Source organism: Lucilia sericata, unplaced genomic scaffold, assembly GCF_015586225.1.
Source record: "Lucilia sericata isolate MDLA Ls3-8-SP2 unplaced genomic scaffold, ASM1558622v1 Contig000929F_arrow, whole genome shotgun sequence".
Lineage (NCBI taxonomy): Eukaryota > Metazoa > Arthropoda > Insecta > Diptera > Calliphoridae > Lucilia > Lucilia sericata.
In genome coordinates this window covers 125,936-138,645 of record NW_023994916.1, presented here as the reverse complement: position 1 = coordinate 138,645, position 12,710 = coordinate 125,936, and the positions used below count along the sequence as shown (strand labels likewise).

The window sequence follows — 12,710 nt, the reverse complement described above, 5'->3', positions numbered from 1 at the left end:
ATGTTTGTTTTTTTTTTCTATATAAAAATAAACAAATTCTTTTAACACACAAATAATATTATAAAAATAAAGTGAATACAAACTTTAGTATAACTAAGATGAAATTATTCAAAAATATTCTTGTGAATTGTTGTTGTTTCAGTTAGCAACTAATTTTTAAAGCAAACAAATAATAAAAAAAAATTGAGTTTAGAAAAAATATATAGTTTTTTTAATAATAATAAAGCATAGAATTTGATAATGTAGTTAAAAATACTAAAAAATTACAATGTGAGTTGTTTTAATTTATGAGGTCTTTACCGATGTGGGTACCTTGGGTAAGCCAAATTCATCAGTTTCAATGGAATTCTGTAAAAGATAATAGAGTTTGTTTAAAACAGAATTTTTTAAGATTGTTCAACAATACGAAACTAATTTCAAAATACAAAACAAATTCTATGAAATCAGCTTACCTTATTGCCGGGTATAAAACTATCAGCACCAGGTTCCTTATCTGGAGCCGAAGGTGCCTTAACAACATCATCCAAATAACTAGCATCATCATCTAAAGCGATTTCATCGCCCAAGGCATCTAATTCTGCTTCTAGTTCATCATCATCAACCTCAGGCATACCATAAGTGCGACCCAAAGCCTCTTGAACTTCATCGGCCTGTTCCAGCATATCGGCCATGTCATCTTGTATGTCCTAAAATTAAAACATGTTAAAACTATAAACATATTTACTACATAACAGATTTCCTCCCCTCCTTACCTCAATGTGATCAATATTGATTTTCTTAAATTCTTTTTGCATTTGTTTAACGCCATCTTTCATGGCCGCCACTGTGGCCTGAGTATCCTTCAAGGATTGAGCTGCATAATTGGCTTGTTCCATATTAAACGATTGATTGCGCAAAGCATCAGCTTGCTGCTCATAACTAAGGTGTACAACATATAAATTCTTTATCTATTATAGTTTTAATTTCATAAACTTACGCTTTCTTTTGTTTCAACACTCTCATGGCCTTTTGTTTAACCGAATTCTTTGCCGGACCTTCACGCATTTTCGACATTTGCTCCCGATATTTACGCAGTTCATTTTCCAATTTTGTTATTTTCTCCTCTATATTGCTAGCCCGTTCATCCACCTTTTATGCAGAAGATGATTACATTATAAACAGTTTCTGGGAAGTTTTTATTTTCAATAAAAAAATTTTACTTACTCCTTTGATGCAATCGTTTAGATTGGGCGCCGGTTCCTTAGGTTTTCCTTTGCCAAATAAGCGATTCATATTGTGGTCTTATAGAATTTATTGGGTTTTAAAAGAAAAGGTTTATTTAACTTGCTAAATTCGAGTTTTTAGATGATAATTTAAGAATTTTGGTCGATTCTTATTGAATGATGACTAATTTTATGTATTTGTTTTGACACAAACAAAGAAACAATATGGCAACTCTTTTAAACAGCTGTTTAGGAAAACAATGTTTACAAAATCTATAAATTTATAATTAAATAAAAATCACCTAACTTACTGAAGCATTTTATTTGTATAAAAAGAAATTACTATATTAGGAAAAACTCTCGAATTTTGAAAAAAATTGTACCACTAATAGACCTTTTAATTCTATGATTTGTGATCTTTGTTATTTGGCCAATAATTTTTAAGTTTTGGAGTTATAGACATCTTAAGTTTTATATATACATATATTCAATATATTGTTATTTGTCCAAGAAAGTTTTAGTTTTGGAGTTCTAGACCTTTTAAGTTTTATATATATGTACATTCAATATCTTTTCAACTATATATAAGATGGCCCCATTTATTAACCCATTGAGTTTTTAAATAACCCCCGGCATTACCCCAATGAGCCACAACTCGAACATGTGTTATACATATTTTATTCTGATTTCTAACAAATTTAAAATTTTGTCTTTTCAGTGCAACACGGTTTTTGATATTTTACACTTGTAAATTATATTTCTGAAAAAGGCGTCTATTTAAAATGAGATCTATACATAATTTCTACTTGAAAATAAAAATTACTAAAACACCCATTTTTTGTAATTCATATTTTAAATTAAAAAAAAAAACGTATGCCGATTAGAGTGGTAAAGTAACTCCTATATTCTGTAAAGATTTTTTTTTTCTTTCTTTTTTTCCGGGTTTTAATTAGGATGGCGGTACATTAAGCACTCATATTGCCAGGTTATCACACGTTTGTCCAGAGAAAACCCCACCAACCGACCTATACCTTCATATAGGAAGTTGGAGCATCCGGACTTAATTTCATCAAAAGTATTAATGGTCTCCACCAGAAAAAAGTTTTAGAGTTTTAATGGTCTCCACCAGTAAATATTTGAGTTTAAATGGTCTCCACCAGGTTATATCGTGAGTATTTTATGGTCTCCACCAGTTAAATACATAACCTCACTCTGAGGTAAAACGAAAGCACGCGTTTAATGAAGACAACGCATAACTTAGAACAGTTATACGAAGTAGTGCATTAAATTAGTGCGGGGTGAGAAGTAATTCTGTCGAAAGCCCAGCAACAAGCACAAGCCTGACCGTCCTTAAGAAATAAAAACGATGACGCGAGAGTTGTTCCCCAACTCAGACCTGAATTACAACTGGTAAAGATTTTTTAATAAGTTTTCTATAATTATAGACATTTTATTTTTTGTTGCACAGAAAATGTAACAGAAATCTATTAAAAAATTCAAAATCTATTTGTAAACATAAAATTTTTGTTCGTTTACTAACACTTTTCTTGAAAATAAACAAAAAATAAAACCAACTGGCATCTCTGGCTCTCAGCTGATATAAGCAAGTAATTCTCTTTTATTTGACATTTACTAACGAAATGTCAACGTGAGCGTATGTCTGAAAAGAAAAATAAAATTGTATTTGCGGTGTGAATAAAAAAGAAAAGAAATTATAATTAAATAAATTAATTAGTATAATTGAAACACAAAACAAAGAAATTTTGTATATATGTACATACAACAAATTTTAAAAATAAAAGTGAAAAAAAGAAGAAAAGTTATAAATAACAAATAGAATAGAAAAATATTTAAAAATAGCAGAAAACTTTGGTAAAATGTGTGAAAATAAAGAAAACAAAACGTAAACAATTTTTCATGTGAAATTAAATTAATTTAAATTATTAAAAAATAAAATTATTGCCTAATAACTTATAGAGCAAATTTTGTTAAAAACAAAAAAATTGCTAGTGTATGCTAGCTCGACCTGCGCCCTTTAAATATTGAGGGACAACCTTTGACGTATTTTTCACCCACTTGTTATAGATTTAATAAAGAACAAAAATACAGACAAAGCAGCTAAATAAATAAATAAACCCGCATAATGACGTAGTTTTTGCCTAAATAATATAAAATTAAAAATTCCACAAAAATACCAACATTTTAGTAATATAACAACAATACAACACACACCTGGCTTAGGAAGGAGACTTCCTTTAGAAAACCACCCTTTATTTTTGGTACAACAAACACGTTTAACGTGTAGTACTCGCTTTATTTCAACAATATGGATAGTTCTATGATGTTGGCAGCTTTACACGGTGATTCAGCCGTATATGCTCATGTAGCTAATGCAGAAAATTTGGATGATTATGATGCTACCACCATAACTTCCTTAACAGATGGCTTAGTGAAGGCTATTACCTCAACTACAATGGCTGCTACCAGCACAGTCAGCGCTAGTACAACAGCAGCTCCTGATCATGATTCTAATATTTCAATGAATAATTTTTATCCAGCCTTGGTACAGTGCTTTGGCATTATAATTTGTGGGTAAGTTGCAAGCATTTTTTAACACATACAGGTAAGAAATTAAAAATGTGCAAAGTCGACCATATGTTAACCCTACATCAACTATGAATAATAAAATAATTATGGGAAAAATATAATTTATAAGCTTTTGCATAGAATAGGGATTGATGTTGAGAGATTTTTGGGTATTAAAGTGAATTCCTAAATAAGGTTGCAGTTAAATGTGGTCATGTTGCTTAAAATCCTCACAAATAAACGAATTTCTCCTTAATCGTTAATTCGTTCTGTATTGATGATTATTTGATAAGTTGGATGTTAAAAACTTCAACACATATAAATAAAAATCTCTCAACTGTAGATCTTTAATATATAATAACCCAGATAGCAGCTCAATATTGTTTAAGTTAAGTTTGTCTATACAAATGTTATCGTTCACTGATATCTTTACCTTATATGAAAATTAAAACACAAAGAAGTTTAGAGCAGCTGTTAAACAAAAAAAGTACAAAAAGTGTATATTATGAACAATACTGATATTGATTAAACAATACATATTTATATTGTATATTTCCATATTTTTTGCACTTCTTTAAATAACAATTGTTTAAAAATGTTAAAAACACATACGGAAAGCAACATATGTATAATATTTGCAGACAATCAAATTATTCACTCGTGAGAACAACAATTATAATGTTTATTTTTTACCCCAAAATTTAAGTTAGGCAGACACTATCATTTATGGTTCATTGATTTGTTTGTTGTGTTTTTTTTTTTTTAATTTGCTACATTTTAGCGTGTTTGTTTTTTTTTTTTGCAAATTATTCAGCCATCCTATAATTTAACAATATAATAAATGTGTGATTTTGACCTTGAAAACTACACTATACCAAAAACCTACTTTCAAAATTTGAAAAGATTTATTTTGTGTTTGATTGAACTGCTATGACTCCTTAAAACAGCTACATACAACTTTATAAATTGTTTTAAAATATTTATAAAGAAATACCGGTATCTAGACTTTTTCAAGTAATTCCCCTTTTTTAACGTTACACTGCAGACAAACAATTTCAAACCAAAAAAAGTAATTTATCTTTACTTGTTTAAAATAAAGCTTAAACCAATTTAATACTCATAAAATAATTTGTTTGATATTTTTCTTAATTAAAATTTGATGGCCTAGTTTGAAAAAGTTTTCGGGTAATTTCCCTTTACTCTAACGTAACTCCACATTTTAATTTTTTGCAACTCTTTATTACTATAATAGCAACTAGGCTTTAATCACGTGTAAATCTATTTAAATGAGCTCATGTTAGGTAATTCCCAATTTTTAGTAACGGAATTATAGTTAGTTTTTTATGTTAGACGTAAAATTTAGATTCAATACAATTGCCATTAATTATAGATTAATTATTTAACAATAACAGGAGTTTAAAATCAGATGAATCACAATTTCATAAGACGAAATAACTTCTTAACCGTCAAGAAAAGTATATAAAAACTGTCTAAACAAGACACTTTTCTATATGAAATCTGTCTTAAGAAGACAGTTTTCTATATAAAAAGTGTCTTAACAAGATATTTTCTCTATATGACAAGACACTTTTTCGATATGAAAACTGTCTTAACAAGACATTTTCTATATGAAATCTTTCTTAACGAGACACTTTTCTACATGAAAACTGTCTTAACAAGACACTTTTGTTAGTATATGAAAACTGTCTTAACAATACACTTTTATATATAAAAACTGTCTTAACAAGACTCTTTTCTATATGAAAACTGTCTTAACAAGACACTTTTCTATATGAAAACTGTCCTGACAAGACACTTTTCTATAAGAAAACTGTCTTAACAAGACACTTTTCTATAAGAAAACTGTCTTAACAAGACACTTTTCTATAAGAAAACTGTCTTAACAAGACAAGACACTTTTCTATAAGAAAACTGTCTTAACAAGACACTTTTCTATAAGAAAAACTGTCTTAACAAGACACTTTTCTATAAGAAAACTGTCTTAACAAGACACTTTTCTATAAGAAAACTGTCTTAACAAGACACTTTTCTATAAGAAAACTGTCTTAACAAGACACTTTTCTATAAAAAACTGTCTTAACAAGACACTTTTCTATAAGAAAACTGTCTTGACAAGACACTTTTCTATATAAAAACTGTCTTAACAAGACACTTTTCTATATGAAAACTGACTTGACAAGACACTTTTCTATAAGAAAACTGTCTTAACAAGACACTTTTCTATATAAAAACTGTCTTAACAAGACACTTTTCTATATAAAAACTGTCTTAACAAGATACTGTTCTATAAGAAAACTGTCTTAACAAGACACTTTTCTATAAGAAAACTGTCTTAACAAGACACTTTTCTATAAGAAAACTGTCTTAACAAGACACTTTTCTATAAGAAAACTGTCTTAACAAGACACTTTTCTATAAGAAAACTGTCTTAACAAGACACTTTTCTATAAGAAAACTGTCTTAACAAGACACTTTTCTATAAGAAAACTGTCTTGACAAGACACTTTTCTATATAAAAACTGTCTTAACAAGACACTTTTCTATATGAAAACTGACTTGACAAGACACTTTTCTATAAGAATACTGTCTTAACAAGACACTTTTCTATATAAAAACTGTCTTAACAAGACACTTTTCTATATAAAAACTGTCTTAACAAGATACTGTTCTATAAGAAAACTGTCTTAACAAGACACTTTTCTATAAGAAAACTGTCTTAACAAGACACCTTTCTATATGAAAACTGTCTTAACAAGACACTTTTCTATATGAAAACTGTCTTGACAAGACACTTTTCTATATGAAAACTGTCTTGACAAGACACTTTTCTGTATGAAAACTATCTTGGCAAGGCACTTTTCAATATAAAAACTGTCTTAACAAGACACTTTTCTATAAGAAAACTGTCTTAACAAGACACTTTTCTATAAGAAAACTGTCTTAACAAGACACTTTTCTATATGAAAACTGTCTTAACAAGACACCTTTCTATATGAAAACTGTCTTAACAAGACACTTTTCTATATGAAAACTGTCTTGACAAGACACTTTTCTATATGAAAACTATCTTGGCAAGACACTTTTCAATATAAAAACTGTCTTAAAAAGACTCTTTTCTATATAAAAACTGCCTTACCAAGACACTTTTCTATAAGAAAACTGTCTTAACAAGACACTTTTCTATAAGAAAACTGTCTTAACAAGACACTTTTCTATAAGAAAACTGTCTTAACAAGACACTTTTCTATAAGTAAACTGTCTTAACAAGACACTTTTCTATAAGAAAACTGTCTTAACAAGACACTTTTCTATAAGAAAACTGTCTTAACAAGACACTTTTCTATAAGAAAACTGTCTTAACAAGACACTTTTCTATAAGAAAACTGTCTTAACAAGACACTTTTCTATAAAAAAAACTGTCTTAACAAGACACTTTTCTATAAGAAAACTGTCTTAACAAGACACTTTTCTATAAGAAAACTGTCTTAACAAGACACTTTTCTATAAGAAAACTGTCTTAACAAGACACTTTTCTATAAGAAAACTTTCTTAACAAGACACTTTTCTATAAGAAAACTGTCTTAACAAGACACCTTTCTATATGAAAACTGTCTTAACAAGACACTTTTCTATATGAAAACTGTCTTAACAAGACACTTTTCTATATGAAAACTGCCTTAACAAGATACTTTTCTATAAGAAAACTGTCTTAACAAGACACTTTTCTATAAGAAAACTGTCTTAACAAGACACTTTTCTATAAGAAAACTGTCTTAAAAAGACTCTTTTCTATATGAAGACTGTCTTAACAAAACTCTTTTCTATATGAAAACTGTCTTGACAAGACACTGTTCTATATGAAAATTTTCTTGATAAGACACTTTTCTATATGAAAACGGTCTTAATAAAGCACTTTTCTATAAGAAAACTGTCTTAACAAGACACTTTTCTATAAGAAAACTGTCTTAACAAGACATCTTTTCTATAAGAAAACTGTCTTGACAAGACACTGTTCTATATGAAAATTTTCTTGATAAGAGACTTTTCTATATGAAAACGGTCTTGATAAGACACTTTTCTATATGAAAAGGGTCTTGACAAGACACTTTTCTATATGAAAACTGTCTTGACAAGACACTTTTCTATATGAAAACTGTCTTTCTTCTTCTAATAAGAAAAATTTACCATCACTTTTATTTTAAACTAAAATATAACAAAGTTCTACAAATTTATAGAAGTTTAGTTGAATTCTTTATAAAATAACAGTTAATTATGTACTTAATTATGGAAAAATTCCAAGTAAATAATTGCAATTAAATTCTATAGAAATATCTTGTTAATCAAACTTGTGACCACTGAATAAAACAAAAACATAAGAACAATGCAACAATTTATTTAAATGCATGATTTTTTTAATTAGTTTTTTTTTTTTGCTCCATAACTCCCTATTAGCATTACAATTTGCTTTTCATCACTCTCTAACTGCTATGTTTAAATATGACGTTTATTTAAACATACAAAGTAAAGTTTAAAAATTAAAGTTATTTAAAAAATTCCCCCCGTTATTAGTCATTAAAAAAAATGATCAAAGTAACATTAACTATATATGGATGTAGTTAGTGTTTAACTTTAAATTGAATATGAATAATATGAAGTTAAAATGCAATTTAATCAGTGATTTTTTTTTTTTGTAATATATAATTTTTAATTTATCCAATTACAAACACGTCGTTGCATTTAAGTAAAGTGCAGCACTTTTTTTTTCGAGTCAATCAAATTTTTGTTGTTATTTCTTTTGAAAATAAATATTTGACACAATTACACCTGCTAACGTATTTATAAAAAAAAAGTATTGCGTTGTTCTCAACACAAAATAGCAAAACTAAGTAAATATTTTGTACTGTAACTGTATTCTAATTATAATTAGTTGAATTAAAAATGAAATGTGAAAACTGTATGAAATGCATCACACAATAATGCATTAAGAAAATATTTAATTTCTATAATTTATATAAAGTTAACTTAAGTAACCAACCAACTACTAATAGCATGTGTGTTGTCAGTTACTTACAATTAAAAAATTTAAAATGGTGTATTCTTTTTTAAACAACAACTACAACAATCTAATCTTGATACAAAAATAATACAAATAATAAATAAAACAAAACAATTAATTAGATCCACAGCATTTGGGAAACGGAAAATTTTTCTCTAATTATTTATGTAGCCAATTTTATCAAATTTTATTCTAAGAATTTTGTTTTGTTTCTCTAATTCCACATATAATTTTATTTAATTTTTTCGGAAATTCTTTTTGATTTATCAATTATAAATCAATATTTATCTTATAAATATTGATTTTATAACAGTTTTATTTACATTGCATGCTAACAACAAATAATCTTAGAACAAATTAAATTTGAAATAGTAAAACGTACGACAGTTAATGACTTGAACACGAATATTCTATTTTGTGTAGACGGCCCAATCTCAAATTATTTCAAAAATTTTGTTTCTATAATAAATAAATATTTTAGAATTTAGAGAAAGAGAAAGTACTTGTAGCAAATTAAATATTTTAGAAGTTTGATAGCAATAACTTTAATATATTTATAAGCATCATGGAGAACTTCTTAAGAAGCCCTTATTTGGAGGCGTGGTCAATGAACCGAAGTGGACTTCTTTAAAAGGGTTATGTTAGATCAGTTGTGAACCGATTGTTATGAAATTCTATTGGATTCATTAGTAGTTATCTAATAATATTCAATAGTTCTGAGTTTTTCGAATCCCATTCATATCATATAGGGGTTAGACCCACATGTTGACCGATTTTACCCAGTTTCATAACATATCTCTAGATCCTCATTTTTAGGCCCTCTGGTTTTTAAACACACACACGGATTTCATTAGATTGTCTTAGAATCTAATAAGAGTCCAGAATATATAAAAGTATCAAAATAGAAAAGTACCATTTGATGAACGAAAAGGGAAATAGAAATGTCCCTTTTCTTGGCGATGGGGGTGAATAAGTATACGCCTAACTCTTCTTGTTCTATTAGATTCATTAATAGTTATCTGATAATATTCAATAGCTCCTTCTGAGCTATTCGCATCTTTCTCTGGTGGACCTTCACCTCCATCAACTGTCCTGCCACTAACCAGCATGGTTTCTGAAAAATTCACTGCACCACCATAGCATTACCCGCCGCATTTATACATGCTTTTCGGGATATCCTACAATGCACAATGTCCAACAACATGAGAAGATGGTAAGTTATGTTAGTGACCAAGAATTGTACGAAGAAAGACAAACGCTCATAACCTCGCAGTCAACTGCACTTGAGCTTGGATAAATAAAACTTCTTATCTATATATAAAATAGTTGTCCGGTCCGTGGCTAACAATGCTGCTCCAGTATGGTCACTTTCGCTGAGCTTACCTAATGGATAAACGTATACGAGGTAACGATGGTTCTGGCAATAAATTCAACCTCATGTTAAGTGTTCCTCATGGGATGTCACCGCAGGAGTCATTCCAACTTTAACGAGGAAGGAAGAACGAGTTATGTTATTATTTACGAGTTATGAGTATGTAGTTATGTCGATCCTCGTATACGGCAGTTTTACAGACATTCCAGGATACAGCGTGAATATCGAACATGGAGGTCGCTCAAAGTGTATAGCAAATATTGAAGAAAATCTGCCGCAGAAAACTAGAGAAGTTTGAGATAGAGCAATGAATTTATGCCGTTGAAGTAGCAGAGTTTTTGGCTTGAAAATCGACGAAGACCCACTGATTAGTTTTAACTGTTACAACAACAACGGCCATAAACTAATACAAAATTGTTTGCTCATTTACATCAGAAATATGTTCATCTTCTTGCGGACTCCTTCATTTTCAAGGACTCAGGTTTCATTTTCATCCTTTTTAAAGTATAGAGTGTAAGTTTGCGTACATTTGCGTTCATGGTTAAGCTCTTTGCTTATAAATGATCTAAACCAGGAGTCGCCAGGGATTGTCAAATGAGATTCCAATCAGAGAAAGCAAAAGAGCTCAAGCTAAAAGGCTTAAATTTTCTTGATGTCGTCTTTCAGTTTGCTTTCAGTGATTTCAAGGTGATTTGGAAGTCAAAAGAAATATCAGTCAGCCTGATGTAATTAAGTAACTGAGGACAAAGTTGGTTAACGTGGTAGTTTACTAGGAGCTTATTGTCAAGTAGAGTCATAAGGTCCCCGTTTTGATAAGACCACACGACCACGACTTGCATGTCTGCCTAGGACCTAGTGTCCAATTCTTACGGCCAGCAATCTCGATATTTTCGGCCTTTTGAAGAAAGAAACTGAGCATACTACTTTGAAAAATCCCAATGGAGTTGCAACTGAAACGCCGTTGAAATATCCAAAGCAGATCCCTTTCTGGCTAGTACATCTGCTTGTTCATTTCTCAATACGCCATGATAGATTATTCTTTTATCAAGCCCTATCTAGGAGCATGTTAGCTTGATGGTCTTCCCCATTTTGGTGTTATTGCAAGCCGGGGAAAAAGAGGTGCTATTCAACACGGGACGTTACTATAAACTGATGGAGTCAAATGTATCCTCGACCTTTCCTTGAAATGATTTGACCTGAGTTCCAACCAGGGAGCCTTATAATCTGGTACTACGAAAACCGGTAGTTCACAGAGCAGAGTTTCGGACTTTGTCATGTTCCGGTTATTAGAGAAGTTCTTTCGGGTGCATGTGGTGGTTGTGGTTTAAATCCAAACTCGCGGGAAGAGAATGTTATTTAAAACACAGATAATTCTGGATAAGTTTGATGATGTTACCGAGACAACAGATACCCCGCAAAGGAGTAACTGTGGGCCTAAGCATTGGAAATGAGTTGGTGTCAAGTATATATAATACGGAATGAATGTAGAGGTATGAGAGCCTTACCCATCCGTGTGCCAAAAGTGAATGTGTCGGATGTTTTTCTCAATGCGTTTGTCGAATGGATGAGAATAAGGAATGAGGGTTGAATGATGATGAATGTAAGGTATCTAATACAAGTGATACCATTTAATTTTCCTTCCTTGTACGTTCAGGATTTACTCTGTTTATAACAGATTTACCACAGTGTGTTCTATGATCGTCTTATTTGATGGATTCGTATTTCGGTATACCGATTACGTCTGTAGGTGCTGTTGCGGAAGTGATGTTTTTCCATCTCGAAAGTTATGTGAGTAAGAACAAGTCCTCGTCTTATTTGATAGTTTCGTATTTCGGTATACCGATTAGGTGCTGTTGCGGAAGTGATGTTTTTCCTTCTCGGAAGTTAAGCAAAGGGACAGCAATGGTTATTGATTAGATAGCTCGAGTACTTGAGTAAAGTGCTTGTACATAGGACTGGCGAATCTTGCACAAACATTGCCACCGGCGTGTAAGAAGCACAAAGGGCGGTGGTGAGTCGTCAAATAAGCTCACTCTGTAGTTGTAAAAGTGCTAAAGTGACATAAGGCTAACACGGCAGGGGTTGACGTAAAACACTGGATAGGCAATTCATTATGGAACATTTGTCTGCATCAGTTTTAATACCTGTGGAGGTGCAGAGTTTATTGGCCACAAGAACAACCAGAAATTTAATTTATTTAAATAAAACTTCAGTTATGCGTTGGCTTCTTAAAGGAGTGCTTTCGTTTTACCTCAAAGTGAGGTTATGTTTTTAACTGGTGGAGACCATAAAATACTCACGATATAACCTGGTGGAGACCATTTAAACTCGAATATATAATGGTGTAGACCAATAAAACTCTAAAACTTATTTCTGGTGGAGACCAATAATACTTTTGATATAATTAAGTTCGGTGCTCCTACTTCCTATATGAAGGTATAGCTCGTTTGGCGAGGTTTCTCCGGACAAACGT

The 12,710-nt window shown here is 30.5% G+C and overlaps 2 protein-coding genes across 2 annotated transcripts in view; one reads left to right on the top strand and one right to left on the bottom strand.

Moving 5' to 3' along the window:
• Positions 1 to 283: 283 nt before the first annotated feature.
• Positions 284 to 1,438, bottom strand: LOC119609113 (charged multivesicular body protein 5). Its single transcript, XM_037963809.1, has 5 exons — positions 1,204 to 1,438; positions 977 to 1,128; positions 753 to 918; positions 453 to 686; positions 284 to 348 (listed from the first exon to the last, which is right to left on the bottom strand). The coding sequence occupies exons 1-5, from the start codon at positions 1,270 to 1,272 to the stop codon at positions 286 to 288; spliced, it is 684 nt and encodes a 227-aa protein (XP_037819737.1). The 5' UTR covers positions 1,273 to 1,438; the 3' UTR covers positions 284 to 285.
• A 1,393-nt stretch (positions 1,439 to 2,831) lies between these two features.
• LOC119609108 (integral membrane protein GPR155) overlaps positions 2,832 to 12,710 on the top strand; it is a 29,447-nt gene continuing 19,568 nt past the window's right edge. The window contains exon 1 of the mRNA XM_037963803.1: positions 2,832 to 3,794. Within this exon, the coding sequence (XP_037819731.1) occupies positions 3,529 to 3,794 (266 nt within the window). The 5' untranslated portion in view covers positions 2,832 to 3,528. The remainder of the gene's footprint in view (positions 3,795 to 12,710) is intronic.

What these genes read in the sequence shown, in the direction of transcription:
- LOC119609113 (XM_037963809.1), bottom strand. Translation starts at nt 1,272, where the DNA reads ATGAATCGCTTATTTGGCAAAGGAAAACCTAAGGAACCGGCGCCCAAT. An exon ending in TCAATATTGATCACATTGAG is followed by an intron (nt 687 to 752) that starts GTAAGGAGGGGA and finishes TTTTAATTTTAG; the next exon opens with GACATACAAGATGACATGGC. An exon ending in GTTTTATACCCGGCAATAAG is followed by an intron (nt 349 to 452) that starts GTAAGCTGATTT and finishes TATCTTTTACAG; the next exon opens with AATTCCATTGAAACTGATGA.